The sequence below is a fragment of the Rhipicephalus sanguineus genome, chromosome 1, assembly GCF_013339695.2.
Source record: "Rhipicephalus sanguineus isolate Rsan-2018 chromosome 1, BIME_Rsan_1.4, whole genome shotgun sequence".
Classification (NCBI taxonomy): domain Eukaryota; kingdom Metazoa; phylum Arthropoda; class Arachnida; order Ixodida; family Ixodidae; genus Rhipicephalus; species Rhipicephalus sanguineus.
The window spans coordinates 172,906,112-172,928,807 of NC_051176.1; the positions used below are offsets into that span (position 1 = coordinate 172,906,112).

The window sequence follows — 22,696 nt, forward strand, 5'->3', positions numbered from 1 at the left end:
TGCTGGGCAAGAAGTCGGAATTGCCAATCCTTGCCCAAGGGTCTCATTGGAGGGGTCGTAACTATTAGTGCAACGACATTGTGCTAAATGTTTTCAATGATTATGAAAGCTGATGTGGAGGACAATAAGTGGATGAAGTTTAAGAAATATGAAAAATGTTTTTTTTTTTAATTGTCGTCAGAAGTTTTCATTGTCCGGTGTTTTTTTTTTCACTTAGCCCGATCATGTCTCTTTACTGAAAAGTTATATAAATATAAGATTCGGCAGTGTGGTAGATAAGGATGCGAAGAACGTAATGCGCAATTTTTGTCGCTCTGCTACAAGGATTTTTCGAGATAAAGACGTTCAAAGTAAAGAAAATAACGTCTCCTGGGGCTATTTTGAGGTTTTTTATAAAAAGATCTACACTACACATCAAAACTAAAATACCTGAGCAGAAGCAAAAACATGCATATATTTAGTTAAAGAAATTTCAGCTACCTAACTTAATATATTTTGTGCAATTCATAACGAAAGTTGGCCAAAACAGTAGAGCGGATGAGCGCTCTACTCCACCTCTTCGTCATTATTGATTTCCTGTGCTTCGAAAAAATTTTTGGCGGCAAAACAAATTGTGGATCTCTTTTTCCACTCATCAGGCAATAATATATAAAATTTTGAAATAAATTTGAGAGGTCGACCAGCCATCGATTGTTCGATCTTACGTGGAATCACCCTAATAAAACTTTGAACTCGATTTTCTCCTCTATTAATAAACCTATAGTGATGGCGAAGTTAACGACATTAGTTCTCGGAGCACAATTTATCGATCTAAACCGATTCATTGTTTCTCTTTAGTGTCCCTTTAAACGCATAGTTCGAGAGGAGTGGCTTGAGGAAGTAAATACATATGAGGTTCACGTGTCGCACCCTGTGGTCATAGATGCCATCACTCTGGCATTTAAGGAGCCTTGATGCACAGAGGGCTGGAACTGTGTACTTTGTCAAGGTACTGAATGGCTTTGCCAAAGTTGGGTTGCCTTTGAGCGCACCGTCTGCAAAAGCTCGCAAAGTATCAAGGACAAAAGGAGCTGGTCAGATGGATACAGTCCAGGCACTTTCTTTTTTTCGTCCGACTTGCACAGCGGCACGCAGCAGTACGACATCGCAATTCATGCAAGCTACGTGGTCACGACAAAGGATCAAAAATCTTCCATCGCATTCGACTCGCTAAACCCAACCGCACGTGTCCAAGGCAGAGCAAGCAAACAAGCGCTCTAGGCCGCGCCGCACCAGCACTACCAGCTCAGCGCCCGACCCTGTTTGCACAGCGCCACCACGCAGTCGCGGCGAGCGGGGGAAACGCAAGCGCCGACGACCGCGGGAGGGTGTTCTACCAGGCACGAAAGTTATAGAGGAGGCACTGATGGTACACAAAATTACTGTGCTTTCGAAGATGGGATTACATTTTCATGACTGACAAAGCGATGCGAGATGAGACGGCTCCATTTGATGAAGTTCGATGCTCGCTGAATCATGCATTAATACAGTAGACCCCGCTGATACGTTTTTGAAGGGACCGTAGGAAATAAACGTAAGAGACGGGAAACGTAAGAGCCGAAAAACAGGAAAAACGGCAAAATATTTAGTGGTACAGAATTTTATTTCAATTCTTACGAGCAGCACGAAAATTGGCGCGCTCAGCCGCGATCTAGTCGATGGATAGAAACGCGGAGCTTAGGACGGCCTTATTCACAGAAATGTAATCAACGTATGTGATTTTTTTAACACCAACAGCTGTAGGCATGAAAAACTAAGCACACGCAATCAATCACGACCGGCGCGGCGAGTCCGACCGCGAACCGCACGCACGACCATGCGAGCTCCAACCAGCTCGAACTCCTCCCGTTCTCCGACAAATAACGATGATGATGAGTCTACGCCAACGCGATGCAGAAGTAAATGCCAATCTCGAAGGCCTTGCTTTCGCAAGCAATTACGTCAAACACGCCATGTTTGTGCAATGCAAATCTCAGAGGCTATGCTTTTGTCAATAGTAAATGCCAATCTCGAAGGCCTTGCTTTCGCGAGCAGTTACGTCCAAGGAGGTTCTATAGAACCTCTGGAGTGGCAGTCCCGGCCGCCGCCAACGGGAGCAAGTGAAGCCGCCGGCGGCCATGTAGCTAGAGGAAAAACACGGCGCGACCGCCATAGACGGCAATGGAATACGCGCGGCGCGCGCGTTGGTTGCAGTCCACAATCAAAAATGAGATGGAAACTGCTTTAAACCCACGAACAGTTGCCTCTTCTCGTTTATGAAACAAATTATGTCATACACCCATTGTCAGCTGCAGACTTTCAGAATAATCTGTTGTCGAAGGGGTGCTTCGTATATCGAGCGCGCTGTAATTACATATGTGTTACTAGGAACTGGTTTTTTGTGTTGTAGCGGCGTCAGTGTTCAAGGGGTAACCACAAGCTAACGTGGAACGCAATTATTCTCTTTACATAAGCACACATTCATCACGCGAACATTTGACCAGAAGGAGGATTCGCAAGCATTAACCTACGTGGGCGACGTGTGCCATCACGGCAAGCGCAGCGCGCACAGCCTCGAATCGAGGTAGCTCTCGCCCTCTCAGACTAGATGCATAAAAAAGTAAAGCAGCCGCGTCCTTCGGGGTTTCGGTTCCGGTTTGGTCGGATTTAAAAAGAGTTACATCTTGCTTTTGCCGCAATTTCTTCTTTTCGTAACTATTTGTGTTGAAGCTACGTCAAGGAGGTAGAAACTAACGGCTTTTGTAGATGCGTTGGAAAGCAGGAAAAATTGTAGGTACACTGCCAGGCCGTCTGCCCCGTTCTGTCGAAGCAGTATTCTGCGAAGTGAATAGGGCAGAGGTGGTTGGTTGGTTGTTCCTTGGCAACCTGGCGCAACCCACCGCGGGGGATCGGCCGTGAAACGGGCGGCACCTTATTTTAGAGATAAAATTGTCTTACATGGAGCAGAGGTGGTCAGAGCTGGTCGAGCTGGTCACCGTCCTTAGCTCTCTAACAACTTCTTCGACCGGCACGTTCCCAGGTAGAACGCTGCGCGCAGTCTTTTGGAAACATGTAACACGGATAATCACGTCACGGAATGTTGCGTTTGCCAATTCCTCGATAAACATGCATCAAATTCGATATCCATGCACCGGATAAATATGCATGCACGCCGCCAGTCTTGACTTGCAAGAGAACACCAGAAAGCTCGGAATTCTAAGGGCGTTCAGACTTCCTACTCGTACCAATAATGCTCGGTACGTCCAGCTAGACTGCACCCACTTCGTGTATACACTTAAAAATCACGTACAACGTCGTGTCAGCGAACATTTAAAGCATACAATTTTCGTCGCTACAACTGTACGCATGTATTACATGTATGCGCACCTTTCAAATTGTTTCCAGTTTAACAGCATGCACGAAAAACAGACAATCGTCAGCGAACGAAGTGAGGACACTTACACGTGAAAAGTGATCCCAGGCGTCTTCTTATTGCGATTTATGCAGCCATAAGCGACGCACGAAGTCACCATGGCCTCGTAAAATGTTTAACTGCTTTACAAAAGCATGCCACCGTCCCCAAAGACAACTGCGACGGCGGGGAAACGGAGCGCACTCCGTCGTCTGCTTCCGAGTTTTTCCTTTTGCAATATGGCGGCGACCGGCTTCACTTACGGGGGCGCCACCTCCACTCCAGAAGAAATAGTATATAACCTCCTTGGTTACGTCATAGACGCCATCTTTGCAATTTGGATCTCGAAGGCCATGCTTTTGTTTGCATCAATTGAAAGATTCTGTTGCTTGCGCCTATCATGCGGCTAATATTACGGTCAAACGAGGCCAAGCTGCGTGAAAATGCGCCATGGCCGCTCTCTTTGGTAGTCACTCGGTCGGCTCCGGGCGCACTTCGCGACGTATCATACGGGAACGGTCCGACAGTTACGACGTAACAGCGGGGTTCCCAATACATTGTATCCTATGGGAGCTATGCCGGGACCGGCGGAAAACGACGTAACAGCCGGGAAAACGCAGCAGTGAGGAACATAACAGCGGGGTTCTACTGTACATCGACCAGTCTGGCCGACGTACATGCGGACACAAGAAAGAGAAATTTGCGGTTAACTCTTACACAATTTACAAAACAATTGGCATGCCTCTGACCGCATTTTTCTTTGCCCACCGCAGACCCCTGCGACCTTAATGTGACTAAGCTTATTCGGGGTGGCCAACAGAACCTTCACCCCCACATCGCTTGCCTATGTTCTTCAGGCCATGCGACTTCTTATACATATATGGGATAACCGCAAAATTTCTAATTTATTCCTTATTTACAGATAGAGGACGTCCGTGTTAATCTTTCTTTGCCATGTGAACAGATTTTCACAAGCCGATACAACAATACACAGGATATCCCGCCTCTTTGATCACTTTGCAGCTGGAAAATACTGCTCATCTTATGTGCGCAAGTTTTTTTTTCAATGCCGTGCGTAATCATGACATCACAATTCCTCGTTTAACAATATTCGAATGCACCGATGCGAAATTAAACACCGATTTCGCTGAACGCGGGCTATACTGCCCGCAAACATGCTCCGCAGTGAAACTTAAAAGCATGTATCAAGAAACTGCAAATTATCAGAGCAAGGCATCTCGCAAATAAATTCTAGTCCCATCCCGTTTTCTTTAAACACGTTTAGAATGTGCTCACTTCTTTGTACAGCACGTGACTTGTCAATTAAAATCAAATAATCATCTGTATACCTGAACACTGCAACACCTCTCTACAGTTTAGTTAAACCAGATCACGAGCCGCTATGGCATTAAATGCCATAGCGGCTTGTGAACAAGTAATAATTGAATTAATACGAATTTGGTGTTCCAGCTCATGTCACTCACGAAAGCACGTTTTTACTGCATGTATCGGCACGTGATAACTCGCATGTCGCTTAACTGCTACATCCGGCATACATCTGCTCGGTAATACCCACACTGAATGCATCATTCCTTTCGCATTTCATGCGTAGAGATACATGCAGGTGCGTTCAGACATGTGTAGTATTTAGGATTTAGTAATAGTCAACCAGCGGTGACGCGTTTTTTTCATTTGGTGCTCCCACGGCGCCAACGAGCAGCGAGCGACGGAACAGCCAGCGGCTCGGCGTACTCACTTTTCCCATAGTGCTTCGCGAGCCCGCGGGGGGGTTCTGGGATTGCTTGAAAAAGGTCTATTGCACGGCTATATTCAACTGTTGGCAATAACTTAAGCAATAACATTTTTGTTTTCCTGTCGTAGATAGAGGTCGCGCGCGTCTTCGTTTGAAATTATTTGCATTTATGTGAAAATTTATTGTGCCTATATTTACGATTTTGGAACCCTAAAACGTTGTTTTGCCTGCCTATTATAGGCGCCTAAAACAAGCTTTTTTAATGCCTAAAAATTCGGCCTCTACCGATCACACTGGCACATGGTGACACTGTCTGTCCACATGCCCAAATCCATTTGAACTAAGCCACAGTAAATATTAAGATCTCTTCGAATATTCGAACAAATATTACAGTATTCGAGTTCACTTCAATCCGAATTATTATTACTGAAATTTTGAAGTATGCGAAAGGAACGAATATTGCATGCATATAGCCAGATGTAACCCACTTGGAAAGGTTTTTTCACAGCAGCACAGAGCCACTATGCCGCGAGGCCACCTTTTCACGAAGGAAGTAACATGTGCATACGCATATTACCTGCAATCAGGTTGTGAAATATTTTTGAAAACTTTAGAGGAGGTTATACGGGTTAAGTATGACAAATTTCTTAAACTTAACATATATTACCGCATATAACTTGCACCCACATTTAAAACAGGCCAGGAAAAAAACACATGGGTACAACTTTCAGAAATAACTGCATAAAGTTATTTTTAGACACTGCATCGAGCTCAATTTTTGTGATACAGTATTATTTAGTTAACTCGACATAGTAAAAACCAGCAAAAGCTTCAAAATAAGCTAATTTTCGAGATAAACAAAGTTGCGGAAATTGTCCTGAAAAGTCAAGTTCTATCTAAAAATTTTGCCACCAGTGACCAGCATTTCTAGGTTTTATACAAATCAGCTATTTAAATTCACTTAAAAATGATTTGATAATTCAATTACTATTCGTTTTGACTTTGCTGCAAACCAGAAAAGTGATACTTGCACAAGCCTAAATTGAACTACAGTAGAACCCCGCTGTTACGTTCCTCACTGCTGCGTTTTCCCGGCTGTTACGTCGTTTTGCGCCGGTCCCGGCATAGCTCCCACAGGATACAATGTATTGGGAACCCCGCTGTTACGTCGTAGCTGTCGGACCGTTCCCGTATGATACGTCGCGAAGTGCGCTCGGAGCCGACCGAGTGACTACCGGAGAGAGCGGCCATGGTGCATTTTCACGCAGCTTGGCCTGGTTTGACCGTAATATTAGCCGCATGAGAGGCGCAAGCAACAAGATCCTTCAATTGATGCACACAAAAGCGTGGCCTTCGAGATTCATATTGCAAAGATGGCGTCTATGACGTAGTTGCTCGCGAAAGCAAGGCCTTCGAGATTGGCATTTACTATTGACAAAAGCATAGCCTTTGAGATTTGTATTGCACAAACATGGCGTCTATGACGTAATTGCTTGCGAAAGCAAGGCCTTCGAGATTGGCATTCGCGTCTGTCATCGCGTTGGCGTAGACTCATCATCATCGTTATTTGTCGGAGAACGGGAGGAGTTCGAGCTGGTTGGAGCTCGCATGGTCGTGCGCGCGGTTCGCGGTCGGACTTGCCGCACTGGTCGCGATTGCGTGTGCTTAGTTCTTTCATGCCTACAGCTGCTGGTGTTAAAAAATCACATACGTTGATTACATTTCTGTGGATGAGGCCGTCCCCAGCTCCGCGTTTCTATCCATCGACTAGATCGCGGCTGAGCGCGCCAATTTTCGTGCTGCTCGTAAGCACTGAAATAAATTCTGTACCACTAAATATTTTGGCATTTTTCCTGTTTTTCGGCTCTTACGTTTCCCGTCTCTTACGTTTATTTCCTACGGTCCCTTCAAAAACGTATCAGCGGGGTTCTACTGTATTTTTTTCTGAACCGATAAGCAAAATATTTTTCAGTTCAGTTTCGATTCTGATTCAAGCACATTACAAGAATATCAGCTAGGAATCAAGTTGAGAGAGGAGGGCAAGCAGCTACCACAGGTACGTTACCCCCGCCAGAGTTCAGCCACGCTGGCCTGCTTGCATGCACCAGCGGTTCGTACGTTAGTATCGGACTCACAAATTTTTCATATAAACCAAAATCGTAATGTATTCTACTATATGATGCAGTTCATCCAGAACTAACGTGCTTGCATTATCAGGATTCTGCTGTACATCCAATAGCACTGCTGCAAATGAGTTGTCTACTGCTGTAAATTAATTGCTGCATTGCACTGTTGACAGAGTTGCATGAGCTGCAGTGGCAACATAATTAATTCCCAGACACTGATTCCCAGACACTGAAACATTACAACTTTTGCAGTTGTTGTTTTGAGCTACCATGAATATTCTGCCATCTTTGGTCTACATTTGTTACTCTGATTCCTTTTTTAACATACGGAAGAAGAAAGTCTGAACATAATCTTTGAGGTGAAAACTGTGAACAGTATTTTCTTGTGAAAGATAGTTTTTTTGTCGTTGTTGTTGTTTTCTTTTTTGTATGTACACTGTTCGCATCAGAGTAAGCACATACCATGAGCAAGAGGTGACCGTTCAAGCTTCTCAGAGAAGTTGTGGCCACTGGCAGTGGAGCTCGATGGCGAACTGCTGAAGACAGCATTTTTCACAACCTGGAGCTGAACAGCGGAATCTGCATTGTCTAAGCACTCCATGGCTTTCCTGAGGTCTTCCACTGGTTTGCCATTTATCTGTGCAGACACAACACACAATTATCATCTCTGAGCCTGATAATTTGCAACACACTATGTGTCACTTTGTGAAATCGTTCCACTAAGTAGCACAACTCCATAAAAACATTTTTCATGTGAAAGAAAAGTTATAAGTTTCTGACATCCAGCCTGTTTTATGCACGTATTACCCATTGGCAGAACAACTATCCTGCTCATTCTGCAGAGCTTGACATACAATTTGTGGGCCAAATCGGCTAGCTGCACAACTGATACAAGTTTATATGACTAGGAAACGCCTTTCAATGACAGTATTGCTTTTTTTAAAGTATATTTACTTATTTCCACTATAATGAAACACCAAATCCTAAAAGTGTACTTAAAGGCAACGGACAATTTGCAACTGAAAACAAAAAAAGGTGCGAGCTTCCATGTGAAAAAAAAAAAAAAGGAACTGATTGTAAGAAGTTAAAATTTTTCTTCAAATAATTTTTTTAATGAAGTGTCAAATTTGTCTTAACCCTAACTTCATCATCGCTATCAGCAATGTCCACTGCAGGACAAAGGCCTTTTCCAATGATCTCCAACCCACCCTGTCCTGGGCAAGCCAATTCCATTTTATGCCTCCAAATTTCTTTATTTTGTCACTCCACCTAGCCCTTTGTCATTCTCAGCCACGCTTCCCCATCCATTCCAATGCTCCCACTAACCATCGGTTATCTGTCCTTGTCGTGACGGGACCTGTCCAGGTCCATTTTTTTAATCTAAATATCTACCTGGATATCTGCTACCCCTGTTCGTCCACTGCTCTACTCTGCTGTCCTCATGTCTTTTAAAGTTACGGCTATCATTTTTCGTTTCATTGCATGCTGGGTAGTCCTTCGCTTCATCTCGAGTTTCTTTGTTATTCTCCAGGTTTTTGCCCCGTATGTCAGCACTCGCCGTATACAATGGTTGTGCTCTTTCCGCTTTAGTGACAGTGGTAAGTTACCGGTCGTGAGCTGAGAATGTCTACCGTCCATCCCATCCTCGTTCTTCAGGGGATTTTCTTTATGCAAGTAGGCTCCCCTGGTATTTGGCCTAGATAAAGATGCTATTCTACTGATTCAAGGGTCTGGTTGTCTATCAGGAACTCTCACTCTGTTGCACGGCCACCTAGCATTATCTTAATCTTTTGCATATTCATCCTCAACCCTACTTTGACACTTTCCGAGTTTAATTCTTCCATCATTTTTTGCAATTCATCACCCTCACTGGTGAAGGGTATGATGTCTTCCGCAAACTGAAAATTGCTTAGATATCTGTTATTACGGCAAGCCGCAACAGTAGAATATGCGCAATAGTTTCGTTCTCACTGAGTACCACTGCGTTGGACCTGCATTTATTTCAGTTTTCCATGTACCATACCATTGCTTGAGTAAGACTTTGTTGATGCAGTATCAAACTGCAAATGTAGCTCAGGTTCAACAAAACTGAATTTTTTTGTTATTGAAATTATTTTGTATCGTGCTGCCCAATTACATGGACATTTAGTACAGCACCTTCCAAGTAAAAATGAAATCTGTCGGCGACTACATTTTGCATAAAAGGCTGAACGCTAGTATAACAACGGTTCAATGTAACAAAATAAATTACTGATTTTACAACCTCTGTTATATAGAGAAAAGAAACTTGGGCAAGATGGTGGTCATTCGTCATTGACAAGGTACAGCGCTAAACATATGAGGACATAATTCGTTATATCAAGGTTCAACTATACATTGAGTACACAAGAAACAGATGTGTGGGAAAAAAGAAGTACAAAGGAAGCTTACAGAAAGTATTCTGTCACCAACCGCTAGAGTTCCCTCTCGAGCGGCTACTGATCCGGGGCCAATACGGGTGATGTAAAGGCCATTTTCCAGGGTGATCCCATGTTCATGAGAGCTGCCCAAGTTCAGGCTTAACATAATGACTCCCCGACTGCTCATGGCTCTTCTTCTTTTCACAACCTGTCACAGGTGACAAAATGATTGGTTACCTCATTATTAAAATACAAAAAAATGCAGAGAAAGGTCAACGATTTAACTCCTGCAACAAGAAACCAGCATGATATTCGACAGACACTTACCAGAGTCAGAGATCCCTTCGAGTTTTGGACAGTATCACACAGAGTTCGCTTGTCCATTCCAGCCACATCAAGACCATTGGCTTTGAGAATGACGTCATTCACCCTAAGGAACCAATAAAGATATTCAAGATGTTCACAGACTATCTTCAACCAATGTGATTTAAATGTTTTCAAACAAAGGATGTCACAGGAGCCAATAATTTAAACAAAATTTGCCTCTATCAAGGCAAGTCACCTTGTGTGAAAACATTGGCTCCAGTGACATTCCTTGTTCGACAACTTCTAACCACTTCAAGCCTCCATCTTCCCCTGAACTTCGGTCTTGTTAAGAAATTTGGGCACTTCAGTTTGTTGCAGTCGCCTTCAATGTCGAAAAAATGAAATTGCGTCAAAAATACATGATGTATCCTTATTTGCATGAATGTAATAAATGCCTTATAACATACTAAGAAGAAAAAAAAATGTTGCAGTGATTATAGCGCAATCTATACAATTATTTTTCAAACTTGGGCCAGTGCAGTTTCAAGAACATTTCTGGTGTTCATTCCATCCTATCATTACAGCATGATTAACAATAGGGAGTAGTGTACGTTAAACTTTTTCTTTCCTACAGACTTCTTAAGTAAGGAAGTGGATCTTCGGCCAGTGGTGCCATCTATAGTCAGGTAGGGCAAGGACACCATGCTTATATGTATATGCAGCAGTCTCTATTGGCACTTGGTAATGTCAGAAGAGCTGTTGGCTCTATTGCAGATTGCTTATTTTGCATGTTTTAAAAAATATAATATGTTTCTGCATGTATCTGTGAATACAATGGTTGTGTTGTCAAAAATAAATTGCAATTTGCACTGTTACATCTCGAAAGGTCTAATTTGAAAATAGTTTCAATAAGAGGGGCATCCATTCTGCCAACTGAATCGCTGCAAAGGACTACAAAACAGACCATCTGCTTAAAGGCTGTGTTGCATTTAGCGTAAAATAAGAAACTTTTTTTTTTAATTCAGTTTTTCATACCCAGGTATTCACACACTTCTGAGGTGCACACTACTGTGCATTTGAGAAACAAACGTTCCATATCGGCATAATGCTGCAACTGGAGTGTTAATCGCTACTTTTGCAATATTCCACACAAGGACACATGGACATTAGACACAGTGCTTACTGAGTTTCTGTGTGTGCATCATTGTACACGAGTGCTGCATTAACAGTGTATCACCAGCTAGCCCAGATTGGCACTTGAAAAGCGAGTGCAGCAGAAATGAATATGTGCACAACTGAGTCCTGCACGTTGTCTAATTGTTAAGTGCACTGCCAACTGAAAGAGCTGAAATAGACGCCAAGGCTTAAGGCGCATTTCACATAGTTACGCTGCTAGTAGCTTTAGCATGAAAAAGTCAAATTTATAGCCAAAAGCAGCACATAGGTAGCCTTTAGTCTCAGTTCCCCTGACATCACATCAATTACATAAGAAGCTTGTTGGAATAACAATAATTCCATTGGCACCAATACAGCTGCAAGCTGTTGCTCGAAAGCATGCTAGTCCAGACATACCTACGCAAGGAGGGCAGCAGTGATATAGCAAAATTACACTACATTCAAGACTACGTTCCTCCTTGCCAAAAAAGTTCTATTCCACTGTCTGCATTTAGAAACTCTGTGCACCCATTACACAATAACAAGATGTCACACACACAGCAAGTACGACACAACTTTCACAAGTGCACTACATAAGAGGGTTGATTTGAAACTTTCAACACCAGTATTTCTCTGTACATGCACGAGACTTACATGCATAATAATAATAATATCTGGGGTTTTACGTCCCAAAACCACGATATGATTATGAGAGACGCCGTAGTGGAGGGCTCCGGAAATTTCGACCATCTGGTGTTCTTTAACGTGCACCTAAATCTAAGTACACGGGCCTCTGCCATTTCGCCTCCATCGAAATGCGACCGCCGCGGCCGGGATCGAACCCGCGACCTTCGGGTCAGCAGCCGAGCACCTTAAACGCTATACCACCGCGGCGGACTCGAGACTTACATGCATAAGCTGCATGTATTGTGAAGGAAATATAATCGCATGTCTCAAATGGCAGTGAAAAATTTGTAAATAGTGACTTCTTGAAGAACAAATATTATAAAAAAGAATGTGGCTTTGTTGTGTATGCAAAGTTCATTACCCAATCCTACCTGTACTACCATTACCCAATCCATGACGTTCTACCATACATTACGTTCGCTTACAACACTGCGGTTCAAGAGACTGCGGGGTTCACCCCTTTCCGTTTGCTTCCCGGCCGAGAAGCAATTACGATGCTGGATCCCATGCTGTTACCCGACAGCTGTTACATTGCCATTGATGCGAGCGACTTTATCCGGCTCGCAGACGCAGCTCGCAAGCTTGCACTCGAGCAAATCCAAAACCAGCAACACATCGACTTGCAGAGGTACAATTCTCGTCATCGCGAGGTTATTTACCAGCCCGGTGATCAAGTGTGGCTGTGGATTCCCATTCACTAAAGGGGCCGCTCGGAAAAGTTACTCCACCGCTACTTCGGTCCTTATAGAGTTCTATGTCGCCTCAACGACGTCAACTACGAAGTCCTGCTTAAAGGCACGGCTCGGCGATCTCGTCGTTTACAGCAAGCAGACATTGTGCATGTAATGAGGATGAAGCCGTACTACCCCCGTTGACTATTCGTCCAGTCTACTTGGATGATCGTTGTAACACCTCGACATTGCTGCCTCATTTGTGTGTGTGTGCGTGTACAATTAGTTTCTGTTTTAATCACCATTAAGCATCGGGACGATGTTTTTTTTTGGAAGGGGGGTAATGCCACGAGCATGCAATGATATTGCGCTATTCCACTGTGTGTATGTGCCACTGTGAAACTGACGAGAGGAGAAGGAAGTGGAAAAGACGAAGAAGTCGTGTTTCCTGGGGGCTAGATGGCCGCGATTTCACATACCGCAAATTATATTTGTACAGCGTTTACTGGACCCTCTGAACGTACGTATCTGCGATATAACCCCGCCTCATGATAATTCGTACCCTGTGGATATTCAATTTGATGATATTTTTCCTAATAATGCAAAATCACTCCCCCATCATACTTTAGACGGTTTATTACAAGAACACCTGCAGAGCATTAGAACTAACATTATTATTGCTACAGATGCATCACAGTGTGACGAAAAGTCAGGTGTTGGTATATTTAGCCCGAATTTGGACTGGTCTTACTCCCTTCGACTACCCGATTTCATACCCGTTTTTATGGCTGAATTTCTAGCAGTAGTGCTCGCATTGCGCAAGTTAAACTCGGCAATTACATCTGCTGTTATAATCACAGATTCCCTATCCCTCTGTGCTGCACTTTCTGCTGGGGTTGACTCCCATGTAATAAAGGCGTTTCGTGCACTGGTACCCGTGCATTTGAGAAAAGTTCGCTTAGTCTGGGTTCCTGGACATAAAGGGTTGCTCCTAAATGAAATTGCCAATTCTTTAGCGAAGTCGTCGATTAATGGACCGATTTTACCTTCTTTTCCAACATCCGCTTATGTGACGGCTGCGCGATTTCGCAGCCGTAGCATTATGGAAGTTTTTGCAGACACAGGACTCACAAATTCCACAGAATATCAGCACTTATTATATCCGTGGCGGAGGTCATTTTGTCAAACCCATAAACTGGAAGTGTCAATTACGAGGCTGCGATGTCGTGTACCGAGGCTAAATTTCTATCAACACAGGTCTGCTCAGGCACCTTCTCCACTGTGCGCATTCTGTGGTGAGCTGGAAACAACTGATCATTTCTTTCTGACCTGCAGGCGATATACTACAGCACGAAAAACCCTTTTGGAAAGACCTTTACGGGCTATTGGAATGAATTTATCTGTGCCTGTGCTTTTGTCTTTTGGAGCCTCTATTTCTGGGTTCTCCAATGCAAAGGTTTGCGTGGCTGTGAGGGATTACCTCAATGAAACCAATCGGTTAACTAGATAATCTATATTATTATTCTTCTGTGTCAGCACATGTATATATTTTAAAAATTCGGGCATTGTTTTATTTTATTTTATTACTGTTATTTATTTATTTTTTTTATATTTGATCAAGCGTCAAAATTTCCTATCAAATTTATAATTTTTCTATTCTGTAACCTCCCCTCTAAGGTATTATAACATTTATAAAACCACTCAAGTCTTGGCCAATCCCCCACAGTGGGTGTAAGCCAAAGTTGAAGGTGAACAAGAACAAGAATGATCGACATCCTGGTGTCCCGACAGACAGAAGTGCTGTACTGTTCGTGACAACGTGACAATATCATACGAGGTATGCTCTGACAATCTGAAAAAGCACACGGAGGCCTTGAAGGTGATTTCAAGCACTCTAATGGTGCAATGCTGCACCTATGATGCTAACCTGATTTCATACAGGATCAACCAGGCGAGGGCTTTGCCACCACAAAGAAAGGAATAGCATGTGTAATACCCCTGTCACACGGCACGTGTAATGTCATTCGCGGCGAATGTCATTCATAGTGAATGTCATTGCTGTCTTGCCTTTCGGGTCTACACGGCCATATGAAATGACATTCGCAGTTGATGTCGATGGTAATCGGCAGGCTACTATGATACCGCGAAAGTTACAAATCACGCACTTAGTTCACATATTTTCTCTTTATTGTTATTTATACAACGGTAAACATTATCCGGCTTATTCAAAATACACTGCGACGCGATACAACAGCATCAGTAGAAGAAAAATCCGTGTACACATCCAAAGCAAGACTAGCTAAAGCCGCTCACGAGTCACAACTTGTAGTCGGCAATACTTCAGATCGTGACAGCGTTCGTGAATTTCTGACCGTGATGGATGATGATCAGTTCAAACGAACGTTAATTGCTTTCCATGGCTGGCAGATTTGTGTTCAACACGTGCGCGACGCTTCACCGAAACAGCAGCGAGCGTTTGTAAACATGGCTGACAGGTGGCGCTAGCGTCAAGTCAAAGTCTGGAAGCGAGAATAGAGCTGCACAAATTGCTTCCACTATCGCGTTGTACGTTAAAAAGTTACCGAAAAGTTAACAACAACCTTTAATAAACATCTGAACATCGTTTACACTTGCTTTAAGATATCGATTTTGTAATCTCTTCTCAAGCGCCTGTCGACGAGATTACACATGTCGCGCTTCCATGAGTTCGGTGAACACATTCAACGGCCGAATGTCATTACGTGTGAATGTCATTCACTATGCCCGTGTAGCAGCAACAAAAATGCCATTAACACCTAATGTCATTCGCCGCGAATGACATTACACGTGCCGTGTGACAGTGGTATAAGTGGGACCGAAATATCATTAAAGTAGAATCTCAGCTAACAGAAATCACTTAAATAGAACAGCTGCCTACAGTTAGGTTTGTTTTGTATTCGGATACTGCACACCTATACATATTGTATAGGTGTGCAGCATGTAACAATATTTCTTGGTAAACTATACTCCTGTTAAATGGAACAGATTTTCCCAGTCGCTTCAGGTACCATTTAACAAGATTCTACTGCAATAAACAGAAAATATGATTGCCAATGAACTGACAACGTGGACTATCACTAAAGGAACAGGAAACCTGAATGTCAATAAAGTGAAAATTTGGCTAAAGGAAAGCTTTAAGAATGTATTCACATGTTTCGTTTCAGTTTCTTATCTTTCTTTGTATTGTGCCTGTTATGAAGGTATTTATTGTGCCCTTGCAGTTGGCAGCTGGCCTTCAGCCCTTGTGTTCTGGTGTTTACTGCACATTCAGCCTGTCTCTGGTACTGTTGGTAAGACGTTCTGATGGGCTAGCTGGTTCATAGCTTTCAGACATTATTAAACTGCGCGAAAAGATGATGACACAAGTAATGTTGGTAACACGTTCTGGCGGGCTAGTTGGTTCGTAGCTTTTAGACGTTATTAAACTACGCGAAAAGATGACGACACAAGTAAGGAACATACGGAACGCCACAAGCGCAGCTTGTGGTGCTGTGTATGTTTCTTACTTGTGTCCTCATCTTTTCGCGCAGTTTATTAACGTCTGGTACTGTTACCTTTTATTCAGTACAATCAAACAAATCACCTAACCTGAAGTTCTAGATTTTGTAGAGGCACGGCCATGGCTTTACAGTGTTAGTTAGTTATACAGTAAAGGAACATGAAAGAAAAAACAAATTACTGGCCCAACATGCAGCTGCTGCTGTCCTTTGCTGCTATCAGCCCTGACAAATTGGTGCTAGAGCTATACACCACAATTTGCTTGGCACAGAACTTATGCCATGATATTTGTAAATGTCATTCCTTTATTACTAAGGAAGCAACTGCGCAGAAAGATACATACTTTCAAGCACCATGGTCATGGTATTAAACCAAAGAACATATGGTATCTTGTGCATTTAAGTCAGCTATACAAGTTAGTAAAAATGCACTGTCTTTAGGTAGTGATACCTATATGAAATAATGGAGCTTTTTGCAAAGTGTTAGGATCTCCAGTGAATCAGCAATCCTGAAAAAGCTTTAACTTGCCTCATATAGAAGTTTCCATAAGGCACTCCTTTTTGTCAGCACTTAAAAAAAATAATTTGTGACAATCAACAAAAATAACCTTCCATTGTACCTTAATTCTACGTAATTGGCCTGCACATTCACTTTTATTTAGGACACTGTCACTATTACACAAAGTTCTATTTGAAAGTAGTAAAGTGGACAATAAAATTTCATAGAAGGAAGTTTCAACTTAAAGGGATACTGACACCAATTATCGAAGCTGACTTTACTCCGCCATACAAATCTCCTGTATGCTACAAAGACGGCTCTGAACCAGTGTGAAGCTCAGGAAATGCTGATAAGGTATTTTATTTTGACATAAAAATCAATTTTCACATTGCGCACCTACTCACATTGACACTAGCGCAACGTCAGGCTACAGTATCAATTCTAGTGACTTCATGCACCAGTATGGCTAGTTATGATGATGTCAGGTACCAAATGCCTGCTTGTGCGTCAACAACCATAGAGTTTCCTAAAATTAATTAGAGGGGACTCTGGCGCTGCGATCGTTCAGCCACCATGGGAATGATGGGTAGTGCACAGATTTGCCTAGTCTGCGTACTTGCGGGCTTCGAACGCACTTGTGGCTTTGTCTATTGCTGTGTTTCAGTTTTCTGTCGGATAAAAGAATGGATTGTTGTGAACTCCGTGACCAGATTTCAATTGGTGAGCCTAAAAAGGTTTAAGTGGTGAAGTGAAACTGCTGACTTTTGCTGAACTTCGTTCTGCGACAAAGCGGATGCAGGCGACGCGGAGCCAAACGGAGCCGAAAGAACGAAGTTTAGACAAATCCGTGTACTACCCATCATTCCCATGCTGGCTAAAGCGCCATGCGCTGCAGTCCCAGAGACAATAGTGCCAGAGTTCCCTCTATTAAGTATTGTAGGAAACTCTATGTCAACAACGGAGCCACGAAGTGGAGCGGTTGTGGGAATGTCACAATATCTTGGGCGAGCATGTGACGAGAAGCTCATACTGTTGTAATGTCAGGGTACAGCAGGAACCGAAACTAGCTATTAAAAACATGTAATTAATTTTTCAAGGAGCACTCACGCTTACCAGTACATTTCCTAGGCTCTTGTAGGCTTGGCCTTTCATTTGACACAAAAAACAATTGAAAATTTTCCTGTCAGTACCCCTTTAACTAAGAAAAAGGGGAACTAACAAAAAGAAACAGCCAGCACGGCTGATTTTTGATCAAGCAGTTTACCACACAACCATATGTTCTCTGGCACATACCACAACGAATCTTGCCAACGATAAGATTATTGTAGAGGTTCACGAGACAAAAAATCCAGCAGATCCCATACATGGCAGCAGTCAATTTTATGCGAAGCAGGCAGGCAGTAGCAGCCTATAAAGTATTTTTCATTTTGAGCCAGGCGTTACGTGGTGGTTCGGAAGTCTTCGTGTAAACTGACTAGTTGTGCACATATCATGTGCTTACAAGGGCACGGCGACTACAATTGCATGTAAAGGGTAGCTGATGGTCCGACGTAACATCGGCACCCACATTAGAGCAGACATCACTTTCATCACCACGAAGTGCCTGCTGCGGGGCGATGATGTGCATACTATACGTAGCTGTCATAGGCGTACTCGCGCTATGCTTGACTATAGCTTGAGGAGTCATGGATATGCAATGCTTGTGACATTGATATAAAAGCGGACAGCCGACACTGCCACCCCTGTTGGCATTGTCCTGACGTGACGCTTGTACAGGATCTCATTCCAAAACAGTCTGAAGCACTGGCATGGCTCTGCGGTTTAACTGTGTAATACAGTTAAACCTACCTATAACGAACCTCCATACAACAAATTCCTCAATATTATGAAGTTTTTCTATTCCCCGCCGTTACTTCATACAAGCACATGTATTTGTGACCTCTATGTAACAAAGTGGCAGCGGGAGACACCCTTGATATAATGAATTTTTGCCGCCGACAACCCAGGAATATTGTCCCGAATATTGCCATTTTGGCCCGAGCAGGAGCCGCTTGCATCTTATGCAATTGCCCCGTTGACAACAGAATACGAAGCAGCGGCAGCGCACATGGCGCGCTCAGAGCCTTGGCGACTGCGAGGAGAGAGAGAGCGCTCATTTTTGCGTGCGGATTTGCGCGAGGCGGACCGTGTTCTTGCCGCCACGGGCGCATGCATCCCCCCTCCCTTCACACCTAATCCAGCTGCTCATGGGTGCCGCCACACCGGCTTTCTTAAAAAAAAATTTTAATTGGCTTTTGCGTTGGCAGTGCCACTCTTTGGTTGTTGCAGTAGTCTCCGAACTGCACTTCCTTAACGTTACGCCAGGTGACGCCACTAAAGAGGAAAAAAAATCCTTGCTCCGTGTTGTTACGCTTCGAGTTTGCACCGCATATGTGGGGCTGTGTTGCATATGGAGAGTGCTTTTCCGAATATTCCATGGCATCCATGCCGTTCGCTCTTCATTTTAGATGCCATGCTCGCGTGCGTAGTTTCACTGCGCGTGCATGGAGCAGTCCCTTACGACGTGTGGCTTTGTGATTTATTTGCTTATTTATATATATATTTTTTTTTTGTTTTTTTTTTGCGGAAGATTGCGCCATCACTGCCGAGGAGATGTCAGATGAGGCGCTGGTGGAAACTCTGAGATGACGGATCTTCGGAGGTCGACTCATCAAGCGCTTTGCCGTCTTGCGCTGCACTGCGGGTTCGCTAGACCGTGGCCTCAGTGATTAGCTCCAGCAACGCGACTGCGCGTTGCCGGAGCCAATCTTAGAGGCCACGGCTAGACAATGACGGAGCAGCGTTGTACTGATGTCCTACAAACGTCCAGTATTGCCATCTCACGAACAAGCAATAGAGCAAAATAACGCAGTTTTCTGTTGCTAAATAAATCTTTTGGGTAAGCTCTGCCTTCAGTTCAACTTTTGTTTAATTTGCGTGTTTCTTTTCCGAATTTTCATGCTGAAACTGCATATAACGAAAATCTGTTTGTAACGAATGTTTTTAGGCATTTGTCAATTTCATCATATCCAAGTTTAACTACTTGACTGCCATGCAGAATTTGATTCTGGCTCGAGCCGTGCTTTTTATTCCTTTTTTTCTACCATCGGGGTATTTAACCCATTGACAACACTGCTGACCCCTGCACCGCATTTTCTGTGACACCGGCTCCTTCACACTAATGGATTAAGATTTCCAAAGTCTGGGTTGATACAGACTGAAAATCACCATTGGCACATATATGTACACCATGGGCCGCAGTATGCGGGTATGTGCCACACGTGACTGGTGGAAAGAATTTCATGACGTACGCGACAGGGCAGTCACACTATTCATATCATAACCTGCAAATCATGTTCGCCATACATTCACATCCTTTTCTGCCAATTTTGGTACGTACCAAGCTAAGGACACGACCAAGAGAGTGCCCAGAAGTAGGCGGCTACATAGATAGATAGCTAGACAGAAACGGTGACAGAAGTGCCTTTGGTTCGCTAAGAAATGCTTCGCATTTAAGAAACATGCACCAAGCACTGCGCAGCTATACCACGCTGTTCCGGCAGCGGTGGCGTTTTGCCAACCATGGCCGCTGCACATGCACGGTGACATCACATAGTGACGTGGCCACTGCAGTGTGACGTACCCCAGTACAGATCTATTGGCATACATGAAAGTGCAAGACTAGCTTTTAGAGAAGGAAAATACTGACTGACAGAAAACAACTCACAAGAGTTTTCCCTCTGCAGTTCCTCCTTTGAGAATTGAGCTGACATAGAAGTACGCAACAGAAGGCTCAGCCTGCATGTCTTCTTTGCCACCGCTGATGTCAAAGCCAAAGTCACCTTCATACCTCTGAGGAAAGTAAGGAAAAGGAAACAAACAAATCAGAATACTTGCTCTTTTTTGTGAAATAAAGGTAACTTCACATGTACTTGCGATACGTATCTGCAATAAATGTCACATACGTTACTTTTATAGAATGCAGCACAGAGTTTACCTTGACTCATTCTGCCTGTATATCCCCTTCAGCGGTGGTGTGTACAATTGTATACACCAACTGAGGAGGCTTGTCGCGTTTCACGTGCTACTTTAACCGGCTTGAAACTTGGTGTGCACTTTTGTACATGCATCCCGAGTGGACAAGTAGTGCCCATTTAACTTCCTCGTGCTCCATATTGCTGCAGAGGATCACTTTGCTTAAGACAATACCATGTTCAAAAATTTTATTTTTTGTTTGCTCAGAATGAATATAAACAATAACCAATGGCCCATGTATTCCGAGCCTAAGAGTTGATTATTGTTATACAAAAGTGGAACATGATTGACCTCACAATAAACAGATACATAATTACACACGAATTAACATTTGTTACGGAAAAATGTACAAATCAACACATTATCACCTTCTCTTCCTTGCAATTTCTCTTCTTTTTTGCACGAAAGAAACCGCAGTCACTGTCGACACGATCATAGATAGCGCCCATGCAGTTCATGTGCACCGAGTAAAAACAAAGCTAATTCAACCGTACCCACTTAAGCCTTGGTAGCTAGCATGATGAACAGCGACCACACTTTTTGAAAGCCCACAACCAATGCAAAGTACGACATGGTGGTAAAAGCACACAGGCATGATGGGTTCTGGTTTCCCCGTCATTATCGCATGGTTTGTGTGGCAATGACAGGAAAGCTGCAACGAGTAGTTAGATTTTCGCCACATGCCTTCAGAACTGTGTGGATGCTCTGATCACATCGCTAGCGATCACGCTTTTGTCCGCCACAGACACAGCACAGCGATCGCAACTTTCGTTTCGACTCTATGTGCATAGGCTGTGCACGTGCCTTCAGAACTACATAGACACTGACTATGATCACGTCACAGTGACCGTTTTCTTCTGCAACGGGTGCAGCACTCGGTAGTTTCATTCTGACTCGACGTAATGTCACAAAACTCAAACATGGTGGAAGCTGTTGAAGATGAAGGGCAATTCAGCTGCAATGCGCATGCTGCTATAAAACTCACCTCCTACACTGCGATGGACAATCTGTTGCTGGTCATATATACAGTGAAAAAATTATCGTCACATGCGCTTGGTGGTGTTGGTGGCAGCGGTACGTGACATAGGAGGGGTGCAGAGCACGTTTCAAATGAATTAAGACACGGGGATCTTGTGCCGTGGTCCCATTGTGAAGAAGTTGTGGGATGACAAGAAACTACAGCTTTTACACTGCTCTTATGCAAAATTCGAACAGGATTTGCGTATTCATGCAGAAAATAAAATTGTATTGATGTATTAGACATCTGTTCATTGTTTTCCTGGTAATCTCGATGATTCGACATTCGGTTAATTCAGACATTTTTTCCAGCCCATGAAATCCAAATTAATGAGGTTTTACTTTAATAAAACCAAGTACCACAGAAAATTATTTGTGAAAAAGAAAACTGTCTTTTTCTCCAGGCACAACTGCACCCACAATTTTCGCCTTAAATCTCCGAAAAAAAAAAACCTGCGATCATTAAACGAGTATAGTATATGATATTTATTCAAGGACTGCTTTGATTTTAAATTACATGATTTCATTCAGACATGCAACAAACTTCCATGTGTGTAGTGTAAACATGAACTAACAATAGAGTCCTTTGATAGCCACTGAAGGGCTTTGCTGGTGGTATACTGCATGTGACATGGTAAATTTTCCAGTTGTTCTCAGCAATATCAACATTACTCATACTGCTCACAAGCTGTCTGCAAATGACCGACTGCAATTTCAAATGTAAAGGGTGTACTCACAAGGTGGACTTCCTTGATTTCAGTCTCCCATTCCTGAAGATCCGTGTCGATGGCAGAGTCTCTGCTATGATTATTGCCTACTGAATTGAGTTGCTTCATTCTTGATTCCTTCTCCCAGCTGGGCTTCGATTTTTTCCCTGGTAAAAATAAAAAATAAAGAGACATACGAGGAACTAAATGATGAGTTAAACTATGTAGAATATTAAAATTACACCATCTCCCGCTAAAGGGGACCATGAGGTGATGCGAAGCCGGAGCACTTGCACGATCGCGTTCCGTTGGCGTTCGTTGGGCATGCTACCGACC

General features: G+C 43.4%; 1 protein-coding gene across 1 annotated transcript in view; it reads right to left on the reverse strand.

The window, feature by feature from the left end:
• LOC119380257 (disks large homolog 5-like) overlaps positions 1 to 22,696 on the reverse strand; it is a 154,552-nt gene that overhangs the window by 82,537 nt on the left and 49,319 nt on the right. Inside the window, 6 exon segments of the mRNA XM_049417805.1 lie at positions 7,772 to 7,946; positions 9,740 to 9,916; positions 10,036 to 10,138; positions 20,329 to 20,453; positions 22,391 to 22,504; positions 22,506 to 22,527. Of these exon segments, the coding sequence (XP_049273762.1) occupies positions 7,772 to 7,946; positions 9,740 to 9,916; positions 10,036 to 10,138; positions 20,329 to 20,453; positions 22,391 to 22,504; positions 22,506 to 22,527 (716 nt within the window).